We start from the raw sequence: 25,283 nt of genomic DNA, 5'->3' as shown, positions 1-25,283 counted from the left end.
GTGTAAAATCTAAATAAAAACAGAATTATTTGCAAATTATTTAAACCTAAAAATGAATCAAAAATACTGCAAAGACAGCATATCAAGGTCGAAGCTTGCTTGTTTTTTTTTTTAAATATATATTTAAACTAAATTTAAGTATACTGGGCTTTGCTCTCACTGTTTTTTTTTTTATTTATTTTTTGTGCCTGCTCATTTTCACCAATGCTTCACACAGTTGTTCCGTTCCTATGCAATCACTGCACTGCAGATTGTCCACTGTAGTGTCTTTGAGTAAATCTGAAAAACACAGCTGAACTGAAAGTACGGCTAATGATACATTCAGTACTTTAAGCTGGGCTCCATTTTTCATATGCAGCCCACATTGTGTTTGGAAGTGCATGGCCTTCCTGTGTCTTTAATGAATTTGTTTTTGGTGCCTGAGGTGGAGGTGCCACACCTCCTCATTGAAAACTGAACATACCCACTGTGTCCCATTGACACATGTCACCCTGTCGGTCTGTGTTATCATCGCAGTTTGAGTGAGACAGGACAAGATGAAGAGCAGCAGCAGGAGCAGTGCCGTGAGCCCACTCGCATCTTACCGCTAATGGGCATGATTTAAATAGGCAAAGCTGTGACCTGCATCATCTGATTATGCATCTGAAGAATGTGGGTGTGTGCATATATGGGAGGGAAGGGTGGGCAAAGTTTTTCGGAGTATAATTAGAATCTGATTAGTGTTGAGATAAGCTTAGCCTTTCAAATGACCCAATTACTGCATGCAAAGAGGGGTAGAGGTTATATTTGCGTTTCCTCTATCACTGTCATTGTCCACATACACACATATACACTCTCAAACCAATCAGAGCAGAGTGTGTGTATTTTTAATGGGCCAGTATGTTGTGTTCTGAACAGATGTCACAACGCCAGGCCAGTGGCTGAGGGGGCCACAGCAGAGAATCAGACCACTGAGACTGCTGGGCAGTGGAAAATAGATCACATAGGACCAGCACTAAATATAAGATACCTAGATACCTTTAAAAATAGCTTTCAAGTAGGCCTTCCTGAATTTGTTAAACAATCAAGGCACCGGTGAACGTGTTTCATGTTAATGAACATCAATTTTTATTTTTATTTCAGCATTAAACATTGTGGCACACAGCATTCCTGTGCTAGTTGAAGAGTCCAGCTTTTGTTCCAACATGATTATAAAGACTAGAACAAATGGATTTGTATGTTTTGGTGCATTAACACTAGCTAAATGCCATAATACAATGCCGTACTGTAATCTTTCCCTTCCAGGCAGTCATGATATACAAAATCATGCATGAACATCATCTTGCTTGAAAGGAGTAGTTTATCTCTGTGAGCATTTATTCCCAATTTATTTGACACATAATCACATATTTGCAAGCAAGGTGCTGAGCAAGGTGCTGAAAAGTGTCATTGGTAGTGTGTTCAAGGACACTTCATTATCAAAAGCTTGAGAGTCACCTGTAGAAAAATCCCATATTCAGTAAATATGCTTTTACTGAACAGAGAATGGAGATGGCAGTCACTTCACTTTGGTTATTGCTATTACACAGGAATCAGTAGACTGATGGATTTCCAAGTTTTAGTCCCTTTCGGTTAATTTTCACTGGAGTAAAAGTTTAGTTGTCTGGATGGGCCAATTCAATTAAAAAAAAAGAAGAAAGGGAAAAAAAAGTTGGGTTTATCGCTAATTGATTGATACAACAAGATGTCTTAACTTAACTATGTATCAGTGTGGTATTATCTATGTATTTGTTTGCCTTAATTTATTGATAAGTAAAACTATAACAAGACTTGCTTCAAACTGTACAATAAAGGAGACATGGATCAAACACAGATAAAATGATTCTGATGTATAAAATGTTTTAGGATCCGCAACACTTTTCTTGTTACATCATGTTCCAAAGGCCCTTCCACCTTTCCTCCTACGATTCTCTTTAAGCAGACAGCACATCAAGGATCAAAATAAGGGTGTGGTTACTGCCGCGTCTGTTCCAAGAAATCATTTGTTACTCCAATCAGGCCCGTTAGCCAGTTATTTGCTTTTAAGCACTGTTTGAATTTTTTGTTTGGGGTCACAGGAGTGCGACTTTGAATGAAAGAAAAAAAACTTTCAAGACTACAAAATAATAATTCCTAGGCCACGGGGAATCAGTGGTGCAAAGCCGGCAGTATTGACCTGATTTGTCTGCAATATGAAGATGGATGTTATGTACTATATTACATGAGAGGGGAGGATTATATAGTGCAGAGATATTTCAGCTGTGTCTTTGAGGCAATGACGCCATTTAAATCTCCTATTAACTCTGCCAGAGATTTATCACCATTTGAATGAGCAACACTAAATGATCTTTGGGATTATGCTAAGCTAAATCAACCACTAAACAAGAGGGGAGCAGCATCTATACTGACTGTCTGAGCTAGCCATCTTTCCTTCTGCACCCTTTCTTGCTCCCTGCATTTCTGCATTTTTGTAAATTGGACTTTTATTCTGTGTGATCATTCCTGTTGCTTTTCTGTTTGTGAGTAGGATCAACTCAGCCAAATATCATGCCACTTGTGAGGAGTTGGTTTAGTGTACTTTCAGACTAGTTTCTTTAAAAGGGCAAATCAGGGCAGTGACCTTGTTTGCTCTGGCCTTCTTTGCACTTCTGGTTTATTTTTTGTTTTACTCTTCTTTGCTTTTGTTGCATGTTTAAATCCAGGTATTGCTGCCTAATTGGGGTTGATTGTCTGTGTCTGCATGTGAACGTGTTTCACCTGTGTCCTTTGTACATCTGTTTCATTGCAACTAAATTATTTTTTTTAGGCAAGTGAATATGCAGGTGTGGTATGTAAAATGGATTTGCAACTGTTTATCTGACTCATCTCGCAGAAGGTTGTAGAATTGGGTGGCAATTGAGGAAGTCATAGTTGTGTTCTGTGCTGAGGAAACAGACATTTACACTCCTACCTATATAATGGTCTACACTTCGCAGTAGATCCCTGTCATCCCTATCATCCTTTTTTAGCTACAGTCTGACTTGCTATGCTCTCTTTCCCTCCCACACCGCCATGCTGTTCCTCTCTCCTCCTGCCTCTGCTTTCATGTTATAAGAGCTCCACATTCCCTTTGAGCATGACATTGCCCATTCCTCCCCTCTCTGGATCCCTTCCTCTACTTTTCCCTCCCTCTTTTACATTCCACATTCTGTTACCTTCTCCTTGTGTTTGCCAGAATGAGTGGCAGGTGTCTCTTCCAGATGCCAAGTTGTTGTTGTGAGGCAGTTTTGACGGCGGCCTGACAAGCAGCATGTGTGCTTGCACGTTTTTTTTCTTCTTCTTTCTATGTTTGTTGTACGCACGGAGGAATGAGAATGAGAGAGAGGAGGAAGACAGCTCTTATAATTGAACCCTGGCTGTGCTTGATGAAGCTTTCAGCAAATATCTAACCAGGGAAGCTAAGATGAGAATTTAGACAAACAACCAGCGGGAAATGGATCCAGATACAGAGAGAGCAAAAAAGAGTGAGAGAGAAAGAGATTTGATTAAAAAGGCATCACTTGCCGAAAACAGACAATTACTGGTGTAGTTGGGTACACTACACCAGAAAGGACATCACCACTTGTGTTAATGATGCAGTCAAGCTGAAATTTGAACAGCAAACCACTGGAGACAATACTCTACCACTTCTGAAAGGCAAAATGGCATAATATGACCAGAAGTGTGTGGACACCTAATTCCCAAAAAAATGCTCTAGACCAATAGGCGCTGAAAAATGAAGCCCACGAAGTACTCTGGCATTGTTACACAATGTTCAGTGGTTTAGTCTCTTTATCTCTTTTCACTCCAGGATTCAAATTATAAAGAGTCCCTACTGTACAGTGTTCAGGTGGGACTAAGAGCTAAGCATAATAGGCAACAACATCATCAGCACCACTGCCGGCTAACTATCTGTGTTAGCTGGAAGTATGGTGAGTGGAGAACACTTTTGTATGGGACTCCATAAAAGATGAAGAAAAGAAATACAGTTTGGTTAATTTGTTGGTCTCAGTTTGTGTTGCTTTTTGTGAGGTAAATCTGAACTTCTTAACAAATACAACAGAAATGCAGCACATGCAGATTTAACGGTAATTTAAAACTTGATATTACGACACAAGAACGGTAGATGAAAAATATGAAAACAAATTTGGGGGATTTTCCCATTTGGTTTTGAGGAACTTAAACCTGCACACAGCTGTGCTCTCCAGTGCCAACCTCATCCAGAACCCTATGGATGAAGTGGGAACATGACAAGGAGCCAGATCTGATCACACAACAACAGCATCCATCCTCACTAATACAAATCCCTGCAGCCAGGCTTTCTCAGAGAGTGGAGGCTGTTATGGCAGCAGATTATTTTTAAGTATTATGGGGTAGTTTAAGCCTTTATTACAGACAGTGGAGAGATGACAGGCTTTGACATAGAGAAACATGCGACAAAGGTCTTTGGATGGACATGGCAGAACGTATGGGTCATCTTAACCAGTGTGCTGAAGAGTTACTCATTCCCCGGGACGTGTAATGTCCTGGTAGGTTTTATTTTTTTTTTTGCATTTCCAGTGGAAGGTAAGTGATTAAGGGCAAGCAAACATGTACTATAGCCCAAAATTCTGCTCTAAATTGCTCTAAAAATGTTTTAAGGCAGCAGGTATCAAATCAAATGTGCTTTAAAATATTTAATCTCTTCAAGAGTGATTCAAGCCAGGTATGAATCACTTTAAAGAAAGTAACCATAGTAATTTCCTTATTTGACTGCAGCACAAGGGGAAACGCATCATAAACAATTACTGGTGATAAAGACTTTTTTACGCACCTGGATGATCCATACTGGGAGCTTTTAGGAGTTTCCAATTTGGCCCAATTCCAGCTTGCTGCCCCGACTGCTTGTTGATTTGCACTTACGTTTATGCATGTCAGTGCTTGTACAGTGCAGCTAAATGCAGCGGCGAATGCAAAGAACTGCTGACTTCAAATTGTGATGTTTCAAAACATGTTTGGAAACAAGATGCTGTTGTTGATGCAGGATTGGAGACCTTCCCTCAAAGGTGCTGAGAATAGTATGCATTATCTAAATGCCTATGTGGCTCAATCCTTGACTCTCAGATCCCTTTTTTTTTCCTCTCAGTTGCTACCTTACTCTTAAAAGCCGACTAACATTATAAGTGAACAGAGTAAATTTCATGTTTTACAAGGCAAGTGATAAATAAATAAAACGTCTGGATGGATGGATGCTGGTGGGAGTTATACTGCCCCCGGTGTCAGAGCCATATGGCAGTCAGCAATCTTTTTTATCTAATATCATCAGCTCCATCTCTCAATCTGCAAACTTTGAACACCCACAGTTAATCTGCAAGCAAAGATGAACATAAATCAGCAGACATTTCCCTGAAATGGGAAACACATACACACTATATTAAACAATGAAAAGCAGAAAGATAGAGGATATAATTGGAAAGACTGAAGGGGGTAAAGGATAAAAAGAAGGTTGTCAGATATAAAGCAATGATGAAAATACCAAAAGGAAAAAAAAAGACTGCAGGGGTAAACAAAAGGCAATGAGGGAGGAAAAGCAATTGGAAATGCAAACTTAAATGCTGGCAGCATTATCACAAGTGTGTGTCAAGTAGTCTTGAACCAATGACAATTTGAATGAAAAAATACATGTAATGGGACCAGTGGGAACACGCTGTTGGTGAGTTTACCATTGCAAATGTATAGTGTACTAACAGTTGAGAAATCACAAATGTGATTTGGAAACACTCCCAGCAGAATGCTGAGTGTACTTTACCAAGATATGAAGACCTTAAGATATGCAAAGAGGAGCTGAATGTCACTGCCACATCAGTTTTAACAACAAATTCATCAGAGCAAAGCATCTTGAGGCAAAAGATTAAGATGAGCTTCTATTCAAGCAAAGACAAGAGGGTTCAGTCAAGTCCTGTCAAGCGAAGCTGTTAAGTAAGAACCACATACAAAGAGACAAGGACACAAAGCCACAAATACATAAAGACGTACATACACAGTATTTATTTCCCACGCTCATGCACACAACGTAGCAAACAGCAGTTTTATCCCTAATTAACAGACACAGCAGGTGGGGCAGAGCAGCACATGAAGATAAGCTGGGGAGGAAGGCAAGTATATAAATGTTCTGTAGAAAGGAGGCAGAGAAGCATGAAGCAAACGGGCAACACAGATGGACAGATAAAGCAAAAGAGCGCAGAGATAAAACCATTTATCATTTACCCCACAAGACACAGTTTATAATAATAACGTGGTCAATATTTAGTGTAAATTAATCACTTGTTATATTTATTATTCCAACCTCCATCAACCTTAGAGTGGGTCTGTCTCTACATCATATGTATGTATTTAAATTTAAATACTTCAATACACCTACACCTGCAAAGGATCTGAAAATAGAATCAGCAGGAAAATACTAACAGGAGTCGTCTTATTTGTCGGTGTTGCAAAAAAGGACCATAAAACAGTAACAAACAGTAACAGAAAGTTTATGATTGCTTACTCGCTGAGTGAAAAATGCTGTATAGTAATACATTTTAAATGAATTTGCTTCTTTTAAATCTGGCATTATTGTACAGAATGACAATAAAAGCCTGTTTCTTTCATATCTGCTCCATCTCAGTTTAGCACATTAGCACTTGGTAACCTGCCAGTTTAATATTTAGCAGTGAATAGCAGTTACATCATCTTGCACATATTTGATAATGAGAAAAAAAAAACTGGATAAGTTGGTTGTATAGACATTTCACTAACAATCACTTGTGGTGGTGTGGAAGGAAAACTCAGCAGATTGCCAAAGTTAGAAGGGACACCATGAATCTCAATATGAAAATTTACTGATATCATTGAGATCTTCTTGATGTTGCAGGGGAGCACCACCATCTCAAACAAATTCACAAATTTGCCTTTTATTTTACGGTCAGAAAATCCAGACTCTATCAAATGTATTCTTCATTGTAAAGTGCCCTGAGTGGCTGTGCTGTGCTATAAAGCAACTGATGTTGTGGCCACTGCTGTGATAAAGATCTCTGCTGCTGTTTTGTTGCTCTTTGTGAGATTCTCTTTCTCTGTGTGTCTTCCTCTGCCCTCCTCTCATGTGTTGAACACGGTCAGTCAGAGTTCATACAGCAAAACAGCAATAGAAATTCTCTCACTGAGCTGATATAGAATAAGCAATGAGAGAACAAATAAAATAACGTAAATAAAATACTTTAATAAATTGCTATTTTCCTTTCACTCTTCTGTTACTCCCGCTTTGGACAACAGTTTCAGAGGGTGCGAGACACATGCACTAACATTCAGTGCATGTGTGCCTGACTTCATTTCCTGCTAAAGGATGCCACATACTTTTTATAAAGCACGTAGTTTTTGATGTAATAACAATCTTTGAAATATTAGAACTTTGGGGTCTAATGATCCATATTAACAACTTGAAAATAATGTTTGCAGTGAGTTGGAAAACATGCTTAACCTTTTAAATCATGCATCTTTATTTTAAAATTCTTAGTAAATTATGTATTGCAATCCCCAAATGGCAAAAAAAAATACACAAATCCACAAATAATTAAGCAGTTGCTGCTTAACCATCCATATTTATTAATATTCATTATATCGTACGAGTGCGCAGTATTGATTTATTGTCAGTACAAGAGGAGACAGAAGATGGGCTGCTGTGATAACGGCAGCTGTGTGCTTTGACTTTTTTTTTTTTTTTCCTGACAAAAAGGTCAGACTCGTCCGACAGAACAGACAGTGCTCTCACTACATGCTTCAGAAGAAATGTCACATACTTTTGTAAGAAGAAGTTTGTGAAGGCCTTTGGCCCTTCTGTTGTCTTGTTTTTTTATATATAAATACAGACCTAATGTGGTCTGATATTTACCTAAAATATAAGCTGATTTAACTGAAAGGAAACAGGCTGCTGTGCTTTTGTGAACACACTAAGCAATCACTGGAGACTAAAGAGTGGAAACAAATAAGTGAACTGCTGTGCTCCTGGGGAGACGATGTTGGATGTGTGGGTTGTAGAGGTTTCCCTCTTTATTAAAAAAAAAGGCATAAAAAGTCTCTACCGACATAGTCTGCACTTCTCACTTGTTGGTGGGAACCATGCCTCCATCACAACAACTTTCACACAGCTTTTTCCACCCTGCTCTGTTATTGATTATTTAGTGTTTACAACAAAGACATCAAAAGTACATGTGTCTGTGGTTTAGCCACATTGTGTTTTTCCATTTTTGTGACTTAGGCAAAAAAAATCAGGCCACATTTTAAAAGTAATCAATTCAGAAATGGCTATTTAATTTTTTTTAGCACATTTCATTTCATGTGAACTCAACGTGCTTAACATAAAAGATAAAAACATAAAAACCTGTGTTAGTCTGCTCAGCCTTAAGGCAATAAAACAGCAAAACATACTTTACAAAGAAGTAAAATGCAGCATGCACACACAAGTACACACAGTTGTTACGCATAGGCCTGTGAGAATAAAAAGGTTTTGAGTCAGTTTTGTTAATGTAGACACAGCTGTAATTGACCTCAGTTCAGCAGGCAGCTTGTTCCAAAGAACAGAACCACAGTAACTGAAAGCACCCTCAGAACACTTGGATCTAATTCTGGGAACAGTTAAACGATCTGCACCTGATGACCTGAGAGGTCTGACTGGGTTACAGACACTGAGAAAGTCAGAGATGTACTTTGAGGCCAAAGTATTGAAAGCTTTATGAACTAATAGAAGGATTTAAAGAAAGGCTTATAATCCCAAGTTCTAACCTGGCATGACAGGTACACTAAAAAAACACCCACTCCACAGTGGTCAGACTCCTCTCAAGGGGAGATGAGGCAGCCTACAGAGAGGAGGTCCTGAAGTTGACAGCCTGGTGTTCAGAGAAGAACCTGACACTGAACACCATGAATACCAAATGGACCTCAGGAAGCAGAAAAGTGACCCAGCCCCCCTCTACATCAACGGCGAGTGTGTGGAGATGGGCCACACCTTCAGGTGCAGATCATCTCTGCTGATCCCTCTTGGACAGATAACATCACAGCTGTTATCAAGAAGGGTCATCAGTGACTACACTTTCTGAGTGTCCTCAGGAAGTACAACTTGGACTCAAACCTGCTGCTGACCTTCTACCGCTCATCCATTGAGAGCCTGCTGACGTACTGTATCACACTATAGTACGGCAGCTGCACTGAGGCAGACAGGGTGAGGCTTCAGAGGGTAGTCAAGACTGCACGAAGAACTGTGGGCTGCCCTCTCTCCACCCTGATGGACATCCACACCTCCCCCTGCATCAGCAGAGTCAGAAACATCATCAAGGACAGCTCACACCCTGGCTTTGAACTGTTTGACCTGCTGCCCTCTGGCAGGCGCTACAGGTGCATCAAAGCCAGAACAAACAGATTCAAGAACAGTTTCTTTGCCAAAGCAATCACCACCCTGAACTCACACACTCACCCACTCTAACTGTGCAATACCCACATCTTGGATCGTGATGCAATATTATATTATTCATACTGAACAATATCATTCACTCCTATAATGTGCAATATATATATATATATATATATATATATATATATATATATATATATATATATATATATATATATATACCGTATTTTCCGGACTATAGAGCGCACCATACTATAAGCCGCACCTACAAATTTTTTGGAAAAAACTGGAAACGTACATATATAAGCCGCACCGGGCTATAAGCCGCTGGTATCTCCGCCGCTCTCGGTTTTCCACAATTACTCGGCACTCAGCAGAGGGGGACAGACAACCCCAAATTTGAGTTATAACAAGTCAATTCACCATCACATTAATTTGTAAACAAATTTATTAAGGTTAAAAAAGAAGAAAAAGTTGACAAGTTTAGCTTTAACTGAACTGATTACGGTAGTTTCCGAAAGGTGCATGTAACATAGTAACAGCGCTGATCGAAAAGGAAGAAAAAGATGACAAGTTTAGCTTTACCTGAACTGATTATGTTACGGTGCGTGTAACATAGTAAAAGTGCTGATCGAACAAAACAGAAAAGTTATTGATTGGTTTATTCATCTTCCTCCTGCACACTGAAACCACTGAAGTCATCTTCTTCGGTATCGGAATTGAACAGCCTCAGAACAGCTTCGTCACATACCCTTTCTGTCTCTATGTCCGTGTCACTCTCCGTGTCGCTGTCATCCCGGGGTAAAGCTGGCTCCGAAGCTGTGGTGCCCTCTTCACGCAGCAGTCCAGCCTTTCGGAACCCATTGGTGATGGTGGATTCATTCACTCTGCTCCACGCTGTTAGGATCCACTGGCAGACCTCAGAAAATGATGCTCTTCGCATTCGGCCAGTTTTTGTGAAGGATTTATCCCCGCTAGTCATCCAAGCCTCCCATTCAACCCTGAGTGCTGCTTTAAACGCTCGATTCACACTGATGTCAAGGGGTTGCAAATACTTTGTTGTACCTCCAGGAATAACAGCGGGAATTGAGTTGGTTCTCTTGATGACTGATTCACCGAATCGGTGATGTGGGCCCTCATACTGTCCAAAACAAGCAGCGCTTTTTTCCGGTGAAAAAATCCTCCTGGGCGCTTTCCGTAGCACTCCGTTAACCAGTCCATCATCAGATTTTCTACCATCCATCCTTTCTGGTTGACTTTAACTACAATGTCCTTCGGGAGTTGGTCTTTCGGCATAGTTTTGCGCTTAAAAATCACCATCGGGGGGAGCTTTTTCCCAGACGCGGTGCAGCCCAGGACACAGGTGAAATGTGTCCTCTCGTGTCCGGTGGTTTTCACCAAAATGGATGATGCACCTGTCTTGTTTACAGTCTTGGTCAGAGGCATATCAAATGTCAATGGCACTTCATCCATATTTATAATGTTGTCTGGTCCGATGGCGTTCTCCGCGATCTTTGTTTCAACAAACTGTCGGAAATTTGTAACTTTTTCCTGGTAGTCCGGGGGAAGTTGCTGACAGAGAGTTGTCCGTGCTCTGATGGACAGGTTCTTTCTTCTCATAAATCTGAAACACCATGACGGTCCTCCATTAAAATTGTCAATATTCATTTGGCAGGCAATCGATTTGGCTTTCAGACGGATTTGCACGGTGGATACACCTCGGCCGCCTGCCCTCTGAGTGTTTACCCAATCCTCAAGAACATCTTCAAGTTCAGGCCACCTGCTTTTATGTCCTCTGAAAGCCTTTCTCGTCTTTTGGCATTCCATGAGTTCTTCCCGCTGCCGTCTCCAACGCCGAACCATTGATTCGTTCACGCCGAGCTTACGTGCAGCGGCTCTATTTCCCTCCTGTAGTGCCAGGTCGATAGCCCTCAACTTAAAAGCGGCATCATAGGAAGTTCTTTTTGTGGTTTCCATGATGAGGGAGTTTGAAAAAAATCTCTTTTGTGCCTGCTGCTAGCACTTGTTGGCGCTTTCTTCTTCGATTTCCAACTTTGACGTCCCATGATTCATATCCTGCTAAAGAGCCCCCTGGTGGTTAAAGAAAATCCACAGAAACGCCGCACCGGGCTATAGGCCGCATGGTTCAAAACGTGGGAAAAAAGTAGCGGCTTATAGTCCGAAAAATACGGTATATATATATATATATATATATATATATATATATATACACACACAGAGTTTGACCACACAATAAGAGAGAAAGATGCACAGCTTTGCTGTTTGTTTGGCTTGACCACATGTAAATGCAGATATTAAGTTTCAACTTGAGTTTCTCAAAACATCAGTAACCTAAAATGCCATTTATGTGTGGGTAAAAGGCCAGAATGCATAGAAAAAGCTACATTTATCATAATACCCATGAACATGTGAACAGGGTAAGGGTGTAGGAATGAGTTTACTATTGGGGGGGACACATATCAGAAACCTGTAGATCTGTAAACACTCTGAGCAAAGCTTAAAAAATGCTATTTGATCTTTTAAATGGTAAATGGACTAGTTCTTATATAGTGCTTTCCTACTCAGTCTGAGCACTCAAAGTGCTTATACAACACATTTACCCATGCACACAAGCACTTCCATGATTAACTAAGCTAAGTGCTTTAATTATCTAACATTCACACTCCAACGGTTGCTTCGGAGAGCAATTTGGAGTTAAGTATCTTGCCCAAGGATACATCGGCACGCAGCCTGGAGTAGCCAGGAATTGAACCGCTGACCTTCCGATCAGTAGGTGACCTGCTCTACCTCCTGAGCTACAGCCACCCCAAAAGCTTACAGCACCTGGTATTCCCAGGTGGTCTTCCATAAAAGTACTAACCAGCGTACTAACCGACCCTGCGTAGCTTCCGAGATCAGACGAGTTTAGGGTGGTATGGCCGTAAGCCATACCACCCTGAACCCTTACTTTCTTCTTTTTCAAATGTTTCTTGGAAAAATTGTATGTATAATTACATATGTCTATGTTTTATAATCGTAGGATGTAGGCAAAGCACCAGACAAAGTGGCATGAGTCTTTTATCAAACTTTATGACCATTCCATGGCTGTATGCTTACTTTATCAGGTAGCAGCAGTGGTACTAGCAAGCTAAATATTGGACGAGGGACCAACCCAGGATTAAGATGACTGAAAAAGATTTGGTTTCGCTATATGAAAGTAAACTGACAACAAGACATTTTAAACAAGTCATATTTATGGCAACATTCCCGACAGGCTGCTGTCTCCCACCTTTCAAAAATAAAAGCACGCAAGTTAAAGATTTCAAAATCAAGTATTTTTCTCCTCCGCGGTGTAATTTTTGGGTGGGACAAATGCACCTGTCTCCAATTTTGGGACATGTCCCCCCGACCCACTTCCGTTCATTCGCCTATGCCATTACTCCCTCTTCTGAGTCAGTCACAAAATAACAAGTTCAGTCAAAGAAGAATCCCTGCAGCCTCCAACTGTTACAGAACAGAAACAAAAACATAAACGTTGCTAGCAAACAAATAAACTTGCAGCAGGAACTCTCCACCTCCCTCCACCATGATGCCAGCAGGACAGCACCCTCATCAGCCTGTGTGAGGGTCGGGTATTGTGTAAACACACACACGCTTATATGTGGATGTGCGCACATGTGCACACTCACACACAACCCCCCCCCCCCGCCCCGACTCCAGAATGTTCAAGTCTATGAAGTATTAAATAATAGCAATCAAGGAGGCTCTGCTAAACAGAACTCCTTAAGTGGACACATTTTAAACTTTTGTCCAGTGCAAATCAGACTTCTCACCTGAATGCAACACAACAGTTTTGAAAACAATTTTGAATTCTTAACAATTTCCTAACAGCAACCAGAAGAATTTTTGAAAAAATTCTTCACACGTTGCTAAGAAAACACCCCTCAAAATGTCAGTGGCCGTTCAATGCAGTGATCTTGACATTTTTGAAGGAACCATGCTGGGAAAATGCCACAGAGTGGAGGCTTTCCTTGGAGAGGGCGGCTGTGGCTTTGAAGAAAGAAGAAGAAGAAGAAAGAGCTTTATTTGTCACATACATATACATGCAGTGAGATTTATTCTCTGCATTTAACCCATCACACACATGGAGTATGTAGTACACACAGCACAGCATGGAGCAGGGGGCAGCCAAAGGGCGCCCGGGGAGCAACCTGGGGGGATGGGCTTGCTCAGGGACCCACAGTGATGCCAGCCCGAGGATTTGAACCAGGGTCCTCTCAGTGATGAACCCTCTTCTTCTCCCCTAGGGGTAACCAAATGTCGTAATATCCAAAGCAATGAAGCCGTGGTGATCAAATTCAATAAGAACCTCCCTGCAATTTTGCAGCAGGCAAAAAAAGAAATGTTCATCCTATACAAGCTGTGATGCCTGGATCCAGACAGTGAAAATCTTGTCAAATTGAATGGCTTTTTCTGGGACAGGGAGCGTATATGCCTCAATTATGAACTCCTTGATCAAAGGCTGCTGGATTACATGGAGGACCGCCGCAACCAAGGCCTTCCCATACGTGAGCTGAGGCCAATTTTATGTCAGCTGGCCAATGCCCTGTCCCACCTGAGTGCAATGGGAATTATACACTCTGACCTCAAGCCAGAAAACGTGATGGTTGTGGACTGCACTCAGTCTCCCATCAAAGTGCTCCAGGCTCCATTCGATCAAGCTATTGATATGTGGTCCCTGGGCCTGATAGCTGTGGAGCTGGCCATTGGGCGGCCACTCTACCCTGGTGAGAGGGATTATGATGTTTTCAGATTCATCATACAAACTCAGGGCCAGCCACCTGACTATGTCTTAGATCGTGCATTTGATCCAGATTTGTTCTTCATACGAGACAACTGCAGTGACCAACAGTGGAAATTTAAATCTGAAAAACAATTTCAGCATGAAACAGGATATCAAGCGCAAGAAACCAGATATGTAAAACTCAAGCGTCTTGATGATCTTGAACAGTTAATGAAAATGAAAACAGGCCACCAAAGCAGCCAGGATTTGTTGGTGAGCCTCATTAAACAGATGCTGCACTTAGATGCCAACCAGCTTATCACTTCCTTAGAGGTTCTCCAGCATCCGTTCTTTGACCCCGGCCTCTCGCAGAGTTCCTTCAGAGACCACTTAATGACACCAAGACCACAGAGGATCAAAGCCTTGTTCTCTGTCAGCAGCCTTCCAGTTGGCCATCAGAAAGTCCACAAAGCAGTGAAGTGAAGTGTCCAAAAGCCAGATGAATTACCCAAACAAACACCGCTCAACAAGTCAGAGAACACATCATCCTTCCTCCCCAGTGATTTTGACAATTTTAAAGGAACTATGCTGGGAAAATTCTACAAAGTGGAGGCTTTACTCGGAGAGGGCTGCTTTGGTTTTGTACCCAAATGTCTTGATACCAAAACCAACAAATCTGTGGCAATGAAAGTCAACAAGAACCACCCGGAAATTTTGCAACAGGCAAAATCAGAAATATTCATCTTAGAGCAGCTGAGATGCCTGGATCCAGACAGCTGCAACATCATTAAATGGAATGGCTTTTTCATGGACAGGGAGCATGTATGCCTAAACTTTGAACTCCTTGATCAAAGCCTCTATGACTACATGCAGGATCGGAACTACCAAGGCCTTCCTGTAAGTGAGCTGAGGCCAATTTTGTATCAGCTGGCCAATGCACCGTCCCACCTGAGTTCCAGGGGAATAGCACACACTGACCTCAAGCCAGATAATGTGATGATTGTGGACCGAAATCAGTCTCCCATCAAAGTGAAAGTTATTGATTTTGGACTGGCATGTCCCGTGTCTACATTGGCTCCACATGTCTCTGTGCAGAGCCTTTGGTACAGGGTGCCTGATAGCTGCGGAGCTGGCCGAAGGGCAGCCACTCTACCCTGGTCAAATGGCTTAGGATACTTTCAGATACATAATACACACTCAGGGCCAGCCACCTGACTGTGTCTTGGAACGTGGCTTTAATACACATTATTTCTTCATCAAAGAAAACTGCAGAGACCAACACTGGAGATTTAAATCTGAAGAAGAATTTAAACAAGATACAGGATTCCAAGTGCAAGAAACACAGTTCATAAAGCTCAGGCGTCTTGATGATATCCAACAATTAATGAAAATGAAAACAGGCCACCAAAGTGGTCAGGAGTTGTTGGTCAGCATGATTAAACAGATGGTGCATTTAGACGCTGATAAATGCATCACTCCCTTAGAGGTTCTCCAGCATCCATTCTTGGACCCCGGCCTCTCACAGAGTTCCCGCAGAGACCATTGTAATGACACGAAGAACACAGAGGATCAAAGCCTTGTTCTCTGTCAGCAGCCTTCCAGTTGGCAGTCAAACAGCCCACACAGTACAGACTGGAGTGTCCAAAACCCAGCTGTACACCTAAAAAGTGAAGAGTGTGACATTCAATTTGAAAACATAAAATCAGAGCTGGCAATTTAGCAGCAAAAATGCAGATGCCTTCCACTCCTGCTTCTGCTATCCTCCACAGTCTCATCAAAGTTGCCCAAATTGTCCACACTGCGAAACCCAAAACTCAATTATTACACCAGCCCAGCACTTTGATGAAAAAATTAATCAATTGCTAAGTTGCTCCAAAACACATCATTTTGGCTTTTTTTCAAAAAAAAAATTTTATTTTCACTTTCCCCTCACCCACCAGTTGGTCGCGGCAGATGGCCGTCCCTCCCTGAGCCTGGTTCTGCCGGAGGTTTCTTCCTGTCCACAGGGAGTTTTTCCTCCCCACTGTTGCCAAGCGCTTGCTCATAGGGAATCATCTGATTCTGGGGGTGGGGATTCTTGTAGAAATAAGATTTTTTTTTTTAAAAGCCTATAAAACATCAGATATAATCGTGACCTTGAATAAGTTACCATCTTATTCAAGCATCACTGAGGAGCAACAATTCTTCTGAAAATTGGCTAAAAATAAAAATTTGACCTTAAATTCGATGTTCAATACTTAAAATGCTGTTACTGTTTTAACATCTTCAGAATCAGAATCAGGCTTTATTGACCAAGTATCGCTCACACATACAAGGAATTTGTTTTTGGTTACACAGATGCTCGCAGTGCACGGAAAATACAGTAAAAACAATCTTATTCACACAGCTCACTCTCTCCTTACACACACATTCATACCCGTAAATATAGAAAACATTGTAAACATTAGCATGTGCAATTTACCTTCTAATTTTAAAAAGGTGCAGTTTGTGCAGTATAAAAACTATAGAAAATATAAATATATGAATAACAAATTGAAGTAAAGGTGAAAATCCTGTGTATGCCATTACATAAATTAAATAGGTAATTTTTGATATGCAAGTGTCCCAAGTATTAACAGTTCAGTAGTGTTCAATTGTTCATGAGAATAATGGAAGTTGGAAAAAAGCTTCTCTGTAGCCTGGTTGTGACATCTTGTGACTGTTTTAAGTCTTAATAAATTAAAAAAAAAAAAAACATAAGATTGCTTTTGTAATCCTTGTCTTTTATTGTATTGTATAGTGTTTAAAACTGTAGACACTGTTCTTGATGTTCCACAAACTGCACTGAACCTTCATTTGAGAAATATATGAAAACCTTTTAAATTTCTTTGTAGAGGTGTCTAATGTGAGGTTAGATATCACCCCATACCTTTGACCCATCATGGTCCATGCGCTGCCTTTTTCTATCAGTTTAAGCACTTTCATGCCCTCCTTGTGCAAGATGTCAATGATCATCTTTTGGACTACTGTCAAGCAGTGGTGGCGCCAGGTGGGCGCTAGGGGGTGCTATAGCTCCCCCTGGAAAGTCATAGCGCCCCCGTAGCACCCCCAAGAAAATAGCTTGTGTCTGTGTGTGTGTTTGTTCTATAAAGTGTGTGTTGAGAACTGAAAGAACATAGCACCCTCAGTAAAATGCTTAGCCCTCACCTTAGCACCTGCAGAGAATATTTCTGGAGCCTCCACTGCTGTCAGGTCAGCAGTCTTCCCCATGATTGTGTAGCCTACAGAACTAGACTGAGAGACCATTAAAAGGCCTTTGCAGGTGTTTTGAGTTAATTAGCTGATTAGAGTGTCAGGGCATGAGTCTTTATCAGGGATTTGTTCTATTCCCTATTTTTTCTCTTGATGGCTCTCTGTGGTTTACATATGTATTATATTTTTCGGGCAGCATGGTGGTGTGGTGGTTAGCACTGTTGCCTCACAGCAAGAACGTCCTGCTTTCAAATCCACCATCTGGCCATGGCCCTTCTGTGTGGAGGTTGCAAATGGTTGTCTGTTTCTCTGTGTTGGCCCTGTGACAGCTAGCCAACCTGTCCAGAGTGTACTGCGCTGGCCCTATGGCAGCTGTGATAAAACATGGGTACGATCCTTCATAACTTGAGTCTGAAGGTGCAGTCACAAATTAAAATTTGCCTTCACTGTACGCAAACACCTACAAGTTCTCTTCTCCACCACCTTTAGCATATTATTTACGTGGCCAGTCTCTTTCCACACATAATCTACTACATAGCAATACCACTACATAAAATGTGATTAGGCAGAATAGTGATAGACATTTCGGCCACTGTATTCAAAATGACCAGGTAACACGGGAGCTTCCACAAATCCGTACCTGTTCCGATGTATTTTTTTAAGGATTATGAGAAAGCATCAATTTGCTGGAAGATGCAATTACACACTAATCAATTTATATTTATAAGTTCAATATTCATTTTATAATTAAATAACCTCAAAAAAAAATAAAGCAATACCTACTGTACCTTTAAGTTGAGCAATCTGTCCAGTGTGAAATTTGGTAAATGACCTTGAAAATCAACCTAAGTTTAAATGTCCTCACTATGATAGTTTGAAACATGTCCAAATAAAGATGGAGAGACAGACAGACAGATACACTGACACGCCAACGGCTGCACACAGGTTAGCACATGATGTTCACATTGTATCATTCTCTTTGTTCTGCAGTTATTCCCTAGATTAGTGTGTCTCACCCTCATCTCTTTCTCCTTTACTGCATTTTTTTCTCTTCAGTCTTACAAACACATCAAACACTAGAATGATCCAGGGCTGGAAAAAAAAGTCAAATAAATGTGAGTGAGATGAAGGAAATCTGAAAACAAAAAAGTAATATCCACTTCACAGGCATGCTGCAGATGAGTCTCCTCTTCATCCTCTCCTCCTCCCTCTCCAATATCCCCCTTTCTTGGTTTCCTTTATTGTGGGAACGTATTACAGGTGTGGTGTGTGTTCACTTGTAAGCAGCAGAGACATCGATTTTCTGTCGCCTTTAGAGGATAACCAAAGGATATAACACTGCATGATGGGATGCTGTGTGTGTGTGTGTGTGTGTGTGTGTGTGTGTGTTGTGTGTGTGTGTGTGTGTGTGTGTGTGTGTGTGTGTGTGTGGTGTGTGTGTCAAGATTAGTGCAAGGAAGAGAAAAATATAAATGTATGTACCCCACTAACAACCATAGAGCTGCACGATGAAGACACCACACACTCGCCTTCCTTCACAAAGTGTTTGTACACCTGAGCAGCATTTTTCAGTGTTTTGCACATTGTGCAGACGCCCTTTCTTGGGCTTTTGCAGAAGATGAAAAAATGATCCCATGACTTTAAATGGTGGGTTGGAAAGAGTTTAATATGAAGGTAGCAGCGGGTGTTGGAAAGGTTGAGAGCAAACACTTTGCAAATAGTTAAAAATATGCGGAATAATGAGCTCGCACAACCATACACAAGTATGTGTGTGTGTCTGTGTGTGCGCGCGCGTGCGCGTGCGTGCATGTGTGTGCGGTTGTGTGGGTGTGTGAGAGAGAGATTTGGTCAGCATTGTAATTTGTCTGCACTGAACCATGCCTATGTTGTCCTTGTAAACTGAGAGCAATGAGTGTTTCATTCCAAGATGTGTCTGATAACAGATTCTCTGCCGTATGAATTCAATTAATTTGGCTTGTCTCTCTCTCTCTCTCTTTACATCCATCTCTTTTTTTCACTCCCATTCTCCCTTCCTCCTCTCAGGTTATGGTGGGGTGGAGTTACTGTTGGTGCTGTGGGGCCTGGATCTTTCTTCACCCTGCCCTCGCCACTGCATCTGCTACACTTCACCTAGCACCGTCTCCTGCCAGGCCCACAACTTCCATGCTGTGCCTGAGGCATCCCTGCTCAGAGCGAGCGTGTTTTCTTGCAAAACAACAAGATCCAGCGACTACTTCGAGGCCACTTCTCGCCCACTACCACAATGCTGTGGCTTTACTCCAACAACATCTCTTATATACAACCATCCACCTTCCATGGCTTTGACCGCCTAGAAGAGCTCGATCTTGGGGACCACCGACACCTGAAGGCCATTGCCTCAGACACCTTCCTGGGCCTTGGTCGGCTACATGCCCTTCATCTATACCACTGTGGCCTGATCACCCTCCCTCAAGGGATCTTTGCAGGCTTACATAATCTCCAGTATCTCTATCTACAGGTACATGGATAACAGCTGCGTTTTATCTCTACTGTGTACTGCATCTGCCGCTACAATCGCATTATGGTATAATCTGTCATCACTCTGGTTCAGCACTTATACCCCATGAACTGGTCCCCGATCAAATAACTGAGTGTAATGAAAATATCATAAACCTTCCTGAAACAAAAATATACCTGCAGTACAACTTCTGCCGTTAACCCCTGCAGGACAACTATACAATTCAAATCCATGCTTGAATATATGATTTTATTAATTACATGGTAGATCTATGAAGAGAAAAGCTTCTGGTACATTGGAAGGGTCTTTCATTTCATATTATGATGGAAGATTTATTGCTGTTGACACTGAGTGATAGTGGTGTATGTACTGTTAGGAGGGTTTACATGTCAAAGTATCCTCGGGAAAGATGCTGAACCCCAGTGGCCCCTGATGCATCCATCAGAGTGTGAGTGTGTAAATATTAGGTTAAAATGCTTAGCCACAGGAAAAAAAAAAAAGCTCTTGGAATGGGTGAATGATGTTTGTAGTAAGAAAGCACTTTGATTGCTTAAATTGAGCAGAAAAGTGCTGAATCAGTACCAGTCTAGTTATCAAATGTATCTGGGTCCCTTGAAGTGCAACTGTTGAAGGTCTTTTAGTTTCAACTTACTTGCTAGTTGTGTCAGTAATCTATAGCAGGCATCCTCAAATCCAGGCCTCGAGGTCTGGTTCCTGCCACCTTTTAGATGTGCCTGTGCTTCAACACACCTGAGTCAAATATAGAAGTCATTAGCAGGACTCTGGAGAAGTACTGAGGAGGTAATTCAGCCATTTGATTCAGGTGTGTTGGATCAGGGACACATCTAAAAGCTGCAGGACACCAGACCTCGAGGCCTGGATTTGAGGATCCCTGATCTATAGCATCCAAACAGGGTTAGACATCAAAGTGACTGGTTTTTACCTTTTTCTGTTCAAATAAAGAGATTGTTTAGAGTTTTACACCACTCTGGGGAAAACAGATACCATATTGGCCCAAATAAAAGTGGAATTTGCAATAAATTAGGGGATTACAGAATTCTGTCCTCAGATTTTTTTTGAAAGGACAGTTTATCAGTACTAAAAGTGTTCCTACAACAAGCTTTACTCTCACGCAAAAAGCATTGAGAGTATGGACAATTTTTAAAGCTGAATGTACACTATTAGAAAAAAATTTTATTTTTTTTTTTTAGCCTTTTTTATTGACAATTTGCAGCTTTTAATTGCTTTAACGGTTACAGTTTGAATTATGGCTAATTGGGTATTAATTTATTTATTTTTTAAATAAATGAAAGAAAAGTTATGTTTTTGTTTTCTGATGCACTGAAAGCTTACAGAACCATGAGTGAGTCCAAAACTGTCCAAAGGTCCATTATGAGCTGTGAATTTTATGTTACACCCCTACTTAGAAACTGGTAACAGTTACAGATTGACATGTTTGACAGCATTTTTACATCACCTATCTTTTTTTTTCTTTTCAAATAAATCCCGAAGGCGGAAAAAAATCTCACAGAAGAGCACAGTTAGTTGAGTGAGAGTAGACTGCACTTAATTACTGGATACTGCAAACTCCATTCTCATAAACTTATATTTTTGTTCTGTATAACACACACACACACGCACATACACATTAACCGCATCTTGTGTAATGCTCCAACTCATGTATAAGCTACAGGGGGATACTACTGCTAAAATCAATGTTACTGTATTATTATGGATGTTTTGGGGTTTTTTTTGAATAGCAAATGTATTAGAAAAATGGGAATGCAAATAAGATAAGACATATGAGACATAAAATACTTTATTGCCATTGTGCCACTGCTCACAGCATCACAATGAAATTAGGTTGATGTTCACTAAAAAAAAAAAAAAAAAAAAAAAAACTCTTAAATAATATAAATACAAATCTTCAACGTAATTTAAAAAAACAAACAAAACATTAAACATTAAATAAACACAGCTTATATACAGATAAACATAGTTTGTTGTGGTGGAGATCACACATGAGATTGCAGATTGTTTGATATGAAATTAAATATTCAGTTGTGCAAATCTGCAAAAATGTATGACCAGATTACTGACATTTATATACTCGTAAAATGATGTTTAATGTTTTGCACCCCATTTTAAGCTTCCCTTTTTATCTTTCTTTTTCCCCTACATCCTGGCAGGATAACCAGTTAGAGTTCCTCGAAGACGATCTGTTCATCGACCTACTGAATCTCAGTCATCTCTTCCTGCATGGCAATCGTCTATGGAGCCTCCGCCAGAACACCTTCCGAGGTCTAGGAGTCTTAGACCGGCTCCTTCTCCACCAGAACCGAATCCAGTGGGTTGATCGTCAGGCTTTCCATGACCTGCGGCGTCTCACCACGCTGTATCTATTTAATAACTCCCTGACGGAGCTCTCCGGTGCCACCCTGACTCTTCTGCCTGCCCTGGAGTACCTGCGACTCAACGATAATCCCTGGGAGTGTGACTGCAAGGCCCTGTCACTTTGGGATTGGCTGCGGAGGTTCAGAGGCTCCACCTCCTCTCTGGTGTGCATTTCACCACCAGAGCTGGAGGGGAGGGACCTGAAAACGCTCAAGAAAGAGGAGCTCCCCAGTTGCATGTCAGGCGAGAGTCATGCACATGGTGCCCCAGGTAGGGAGATTGAGCATGGAGAGTCTTTAAACCATCTAAATCGTCACAGAAACCATCACAACCACCATCAGCGGCCGTACTTGCCCCACGGGGACCAGTACAGCTTGCCTTCACCCTCACCCCTACCACGACCACCGAAGGGAGGCCGCAGAAACTGTACCCGCCGTGGCCGCAAGGCAAAGGGGGGACTCAATGAGGTGCAGGTACTTCGGGAGGTGGATGAGAAAGACTATACTCCAGATGGAGATAAATATGACCTGTCTACCACAGCAAGGAGGAAGAACAAGTGCATCCCCAGAACTTCCGTCGGCCCACCAATTGGGGTCCAGAGAGCTAATAATAAAGCAGGGTCGCATCATGCAGATTATATTTCGTGTTTCTCATCAGCTCTGCTGCTGTCACTCTACTTTGTGATCGTACGCTGAGACAGGAAATGGACACTATTGTGCTGGTGATGCAATCTTATGAATCATTCTCCTGAATCACCTTGTTCTGGCTCTTTAAATGAGGCATGTGCACATAAATGTGTATGTAAATGACTGTGTATAAAGAACATCACTGAGAATCCCTGTGGTATTAATGCGGGGATCATTCTGAGTCCTAATCAATACATGTTAGTCAGGGAAAACTATTTTGCCCATTGCTTTGATGATGTCACCAAGGGAAACAACAGGAAAACTTTTGTGTCTCTAGCATTGATTGTTTCACTGAATTTATGTACAGCCACATAAAATAACTAGCCAGTAATTGAGCAACAAGAACACACGGTAAGCATCCAAACAGTTCATGGCTTGGTCTCTGTGTTTAACCCTTGTGTCATGAGAGCACTCTCAGCCACGACCTCCATTTGTCAGTCATGTTGAGAGGAAGACGTACTCTTTTGTAGCTGTCACCGTGTTCACTCAACAATACCTTAACATTAAGAAGCAAAATACTGCAGACACAAGTGGCAGGAAAATGAATCATTGTGAAACATTTTTAGCAGTAATAGCTATAATCATTATATACCTACAAATAAAGAGGATTTACTTCAATGTGTCAGGATAATGTATGTCTGTATTCTTAACTTTTAGTCTAAATTCTAAAAGTACCACAGAAATTCTTACACAACTTTTCTCCTGTCAAACCTTCAAACTGTTGAAAACCATCATTTGTCCTTGCCCTTTCATCGGAACTTCAAAAAGCCATTCAGATACAACCAGTCATTCTTGGAACCAGCTGGTAACAGTCAGTGTAAATGAATGCGAGCGAGTGACTGAACAAAGTGAAGATTTTTGTATTAATCTTTGTGTGTGTGTGTGTGTGTGTGTGTGTGTGTGTGTGTGTGTGTGTGTGTGTGTGTGTGTGTGTGTGTGTGTGTGTGTGTGCGTGTGTGTTTGTCCACTGAAAAAAATAATAATTAAAAAAAAAAAATAGAAACAAACAAAAAAATAAAACACTAAAGCCATGCGGGTAGAATGAAGCTAGAAAGCAAGAGTGCCTAATGAGAGCCTGTTTCCAATAAGGACAAACTTTGGAGTTTCATTCATTCTTCGACCTCTATGGCTACAAAACAGAGGCCTCGGTGAGTCTGCAGGGTCAGCTTATGCAGGTCACGGAAAAGCTGAGGCCTGAGCCAGACTCACAATTCCAAGAAACTGATATGCACTTTTCTCTGTCGTACCATAGAGGCTATGTATACATCTTCTAAACAGAGATGATTCAATCCAAATATTAATGGGAAGCTTTCAAATGCTGGAAAAAAAGGAAGATTTTTTTTGTCTGCAGTCGGAAAATACTGATGATGACCACGAGTGAGAACATCTTCTGCAAAGATCCAATCATTGATCGAAAGGAGAGGAGTAGCTCAGAATCTGTGATGATCACCAGAGGACTGAAAAACTACTGATTTTCCTTCTTTGTTTACTGTGCTCTGAAAACAGATGGACTCAACGATCTGCAAGCCCTGACTGGAGACTTGGATTTTAATGCTGCTATGTCTGAGGAGGGAGAATCCCGTTGCCCTTTTGCAGGCTTGGGACTCCTCTTCAGGAAATAAAAAAACACAGAAAGGACTGTGTGACATGGCGCCCTTTGAGAGGTTCAAGCACATACCCTCTGCCCCTCCCAAAATAGCCCAATTTATCACCTTCACAGCCTTCCTGTCCCACTATAAACTCCCAAGCCCCATAAGTCCAGGGTTTTCAAATCACAAATAGAGCACCACGGATAATGTCGAGGCTTTGACTTGACCTGTTTCAGAGTCCCTCAGCCAAAGTGCTCATTTACAATAGGTGAAACCTGTACAGATACACATGGGCCAACTGGGTACCTTGACTGACCAGTAATGCTGAAGATCTCTGTTTCTTTTAGAATTACAAAGTTAGGAATTATATTTTGGAAAAAAAAAAAAAAGATCTTCCCTTGTATGCAAAAGATAAACTATAAGCTTAAAAAAATGCTAAAATATTGACCTGCTAACAAACATCACAAAAAATAATTAGTTTGGTTTGCTGGCAACCTAAAAATATCTGGTTTTGATGGGAATTCAAGAGCAGGGGCCACATTGTATCCTGCTTGGGTGTGTTTCCCGCTGAGCCCTGCTTTTTCATGTCTATCTATCTAGATGTTGGGAAGCCTGCCACTTGAGTCATTTTCCTGACATGTAGGAT

General features: G+C 41.2%; 1 protein-coding gene across 1 annotated transcript in view; it reads left to right on the top strand.

Annotated features, from left to right (window-relative positions):
- The window catches only part of rtn4rl1a (reticulon 4 receptor-like 1a), a 112,456-nt gene extending 88,557 nt beyond the window's left edge, over positions 1-23,899 (top strand). The window contains 3 exon segments of the mRNA XM_030746494.1: positions 19,515-19,643; positions 19,646-19,968; positions 22,158-23,899. Coding sequence (XP_030602354.1) covers positions 19,515-19,643; positions 19,646-19,968; positions 22,158-23,057 — 1,352 coding nt within the window. The 3' untranslated portion in view covers positions 23,058-23,899.
- The last annotated feature ends 1,384 nt before the right edge of the window (positions 23,900-25,283 follow it).

The sequence above is a fragment of the Archocentrus centrarchus genome, chromosome 14 (genome assembly GCF_007364275.1).
Source record: "Archocentrus centrarchus isolate MPI-CPG fArcCen1 chromosome 14, fArcCen1, whole genome shotgun sequence".
Lineage (NCBI taxonomy): Eukaryota > Metazoa > Chordata > Actinopteri > Cichliformes > Cichlidae > Archocentrus > Archocentrus centrarchus.
This window is presented reverse-complemented; position numbering and strand designations above follow the sequence as displayed.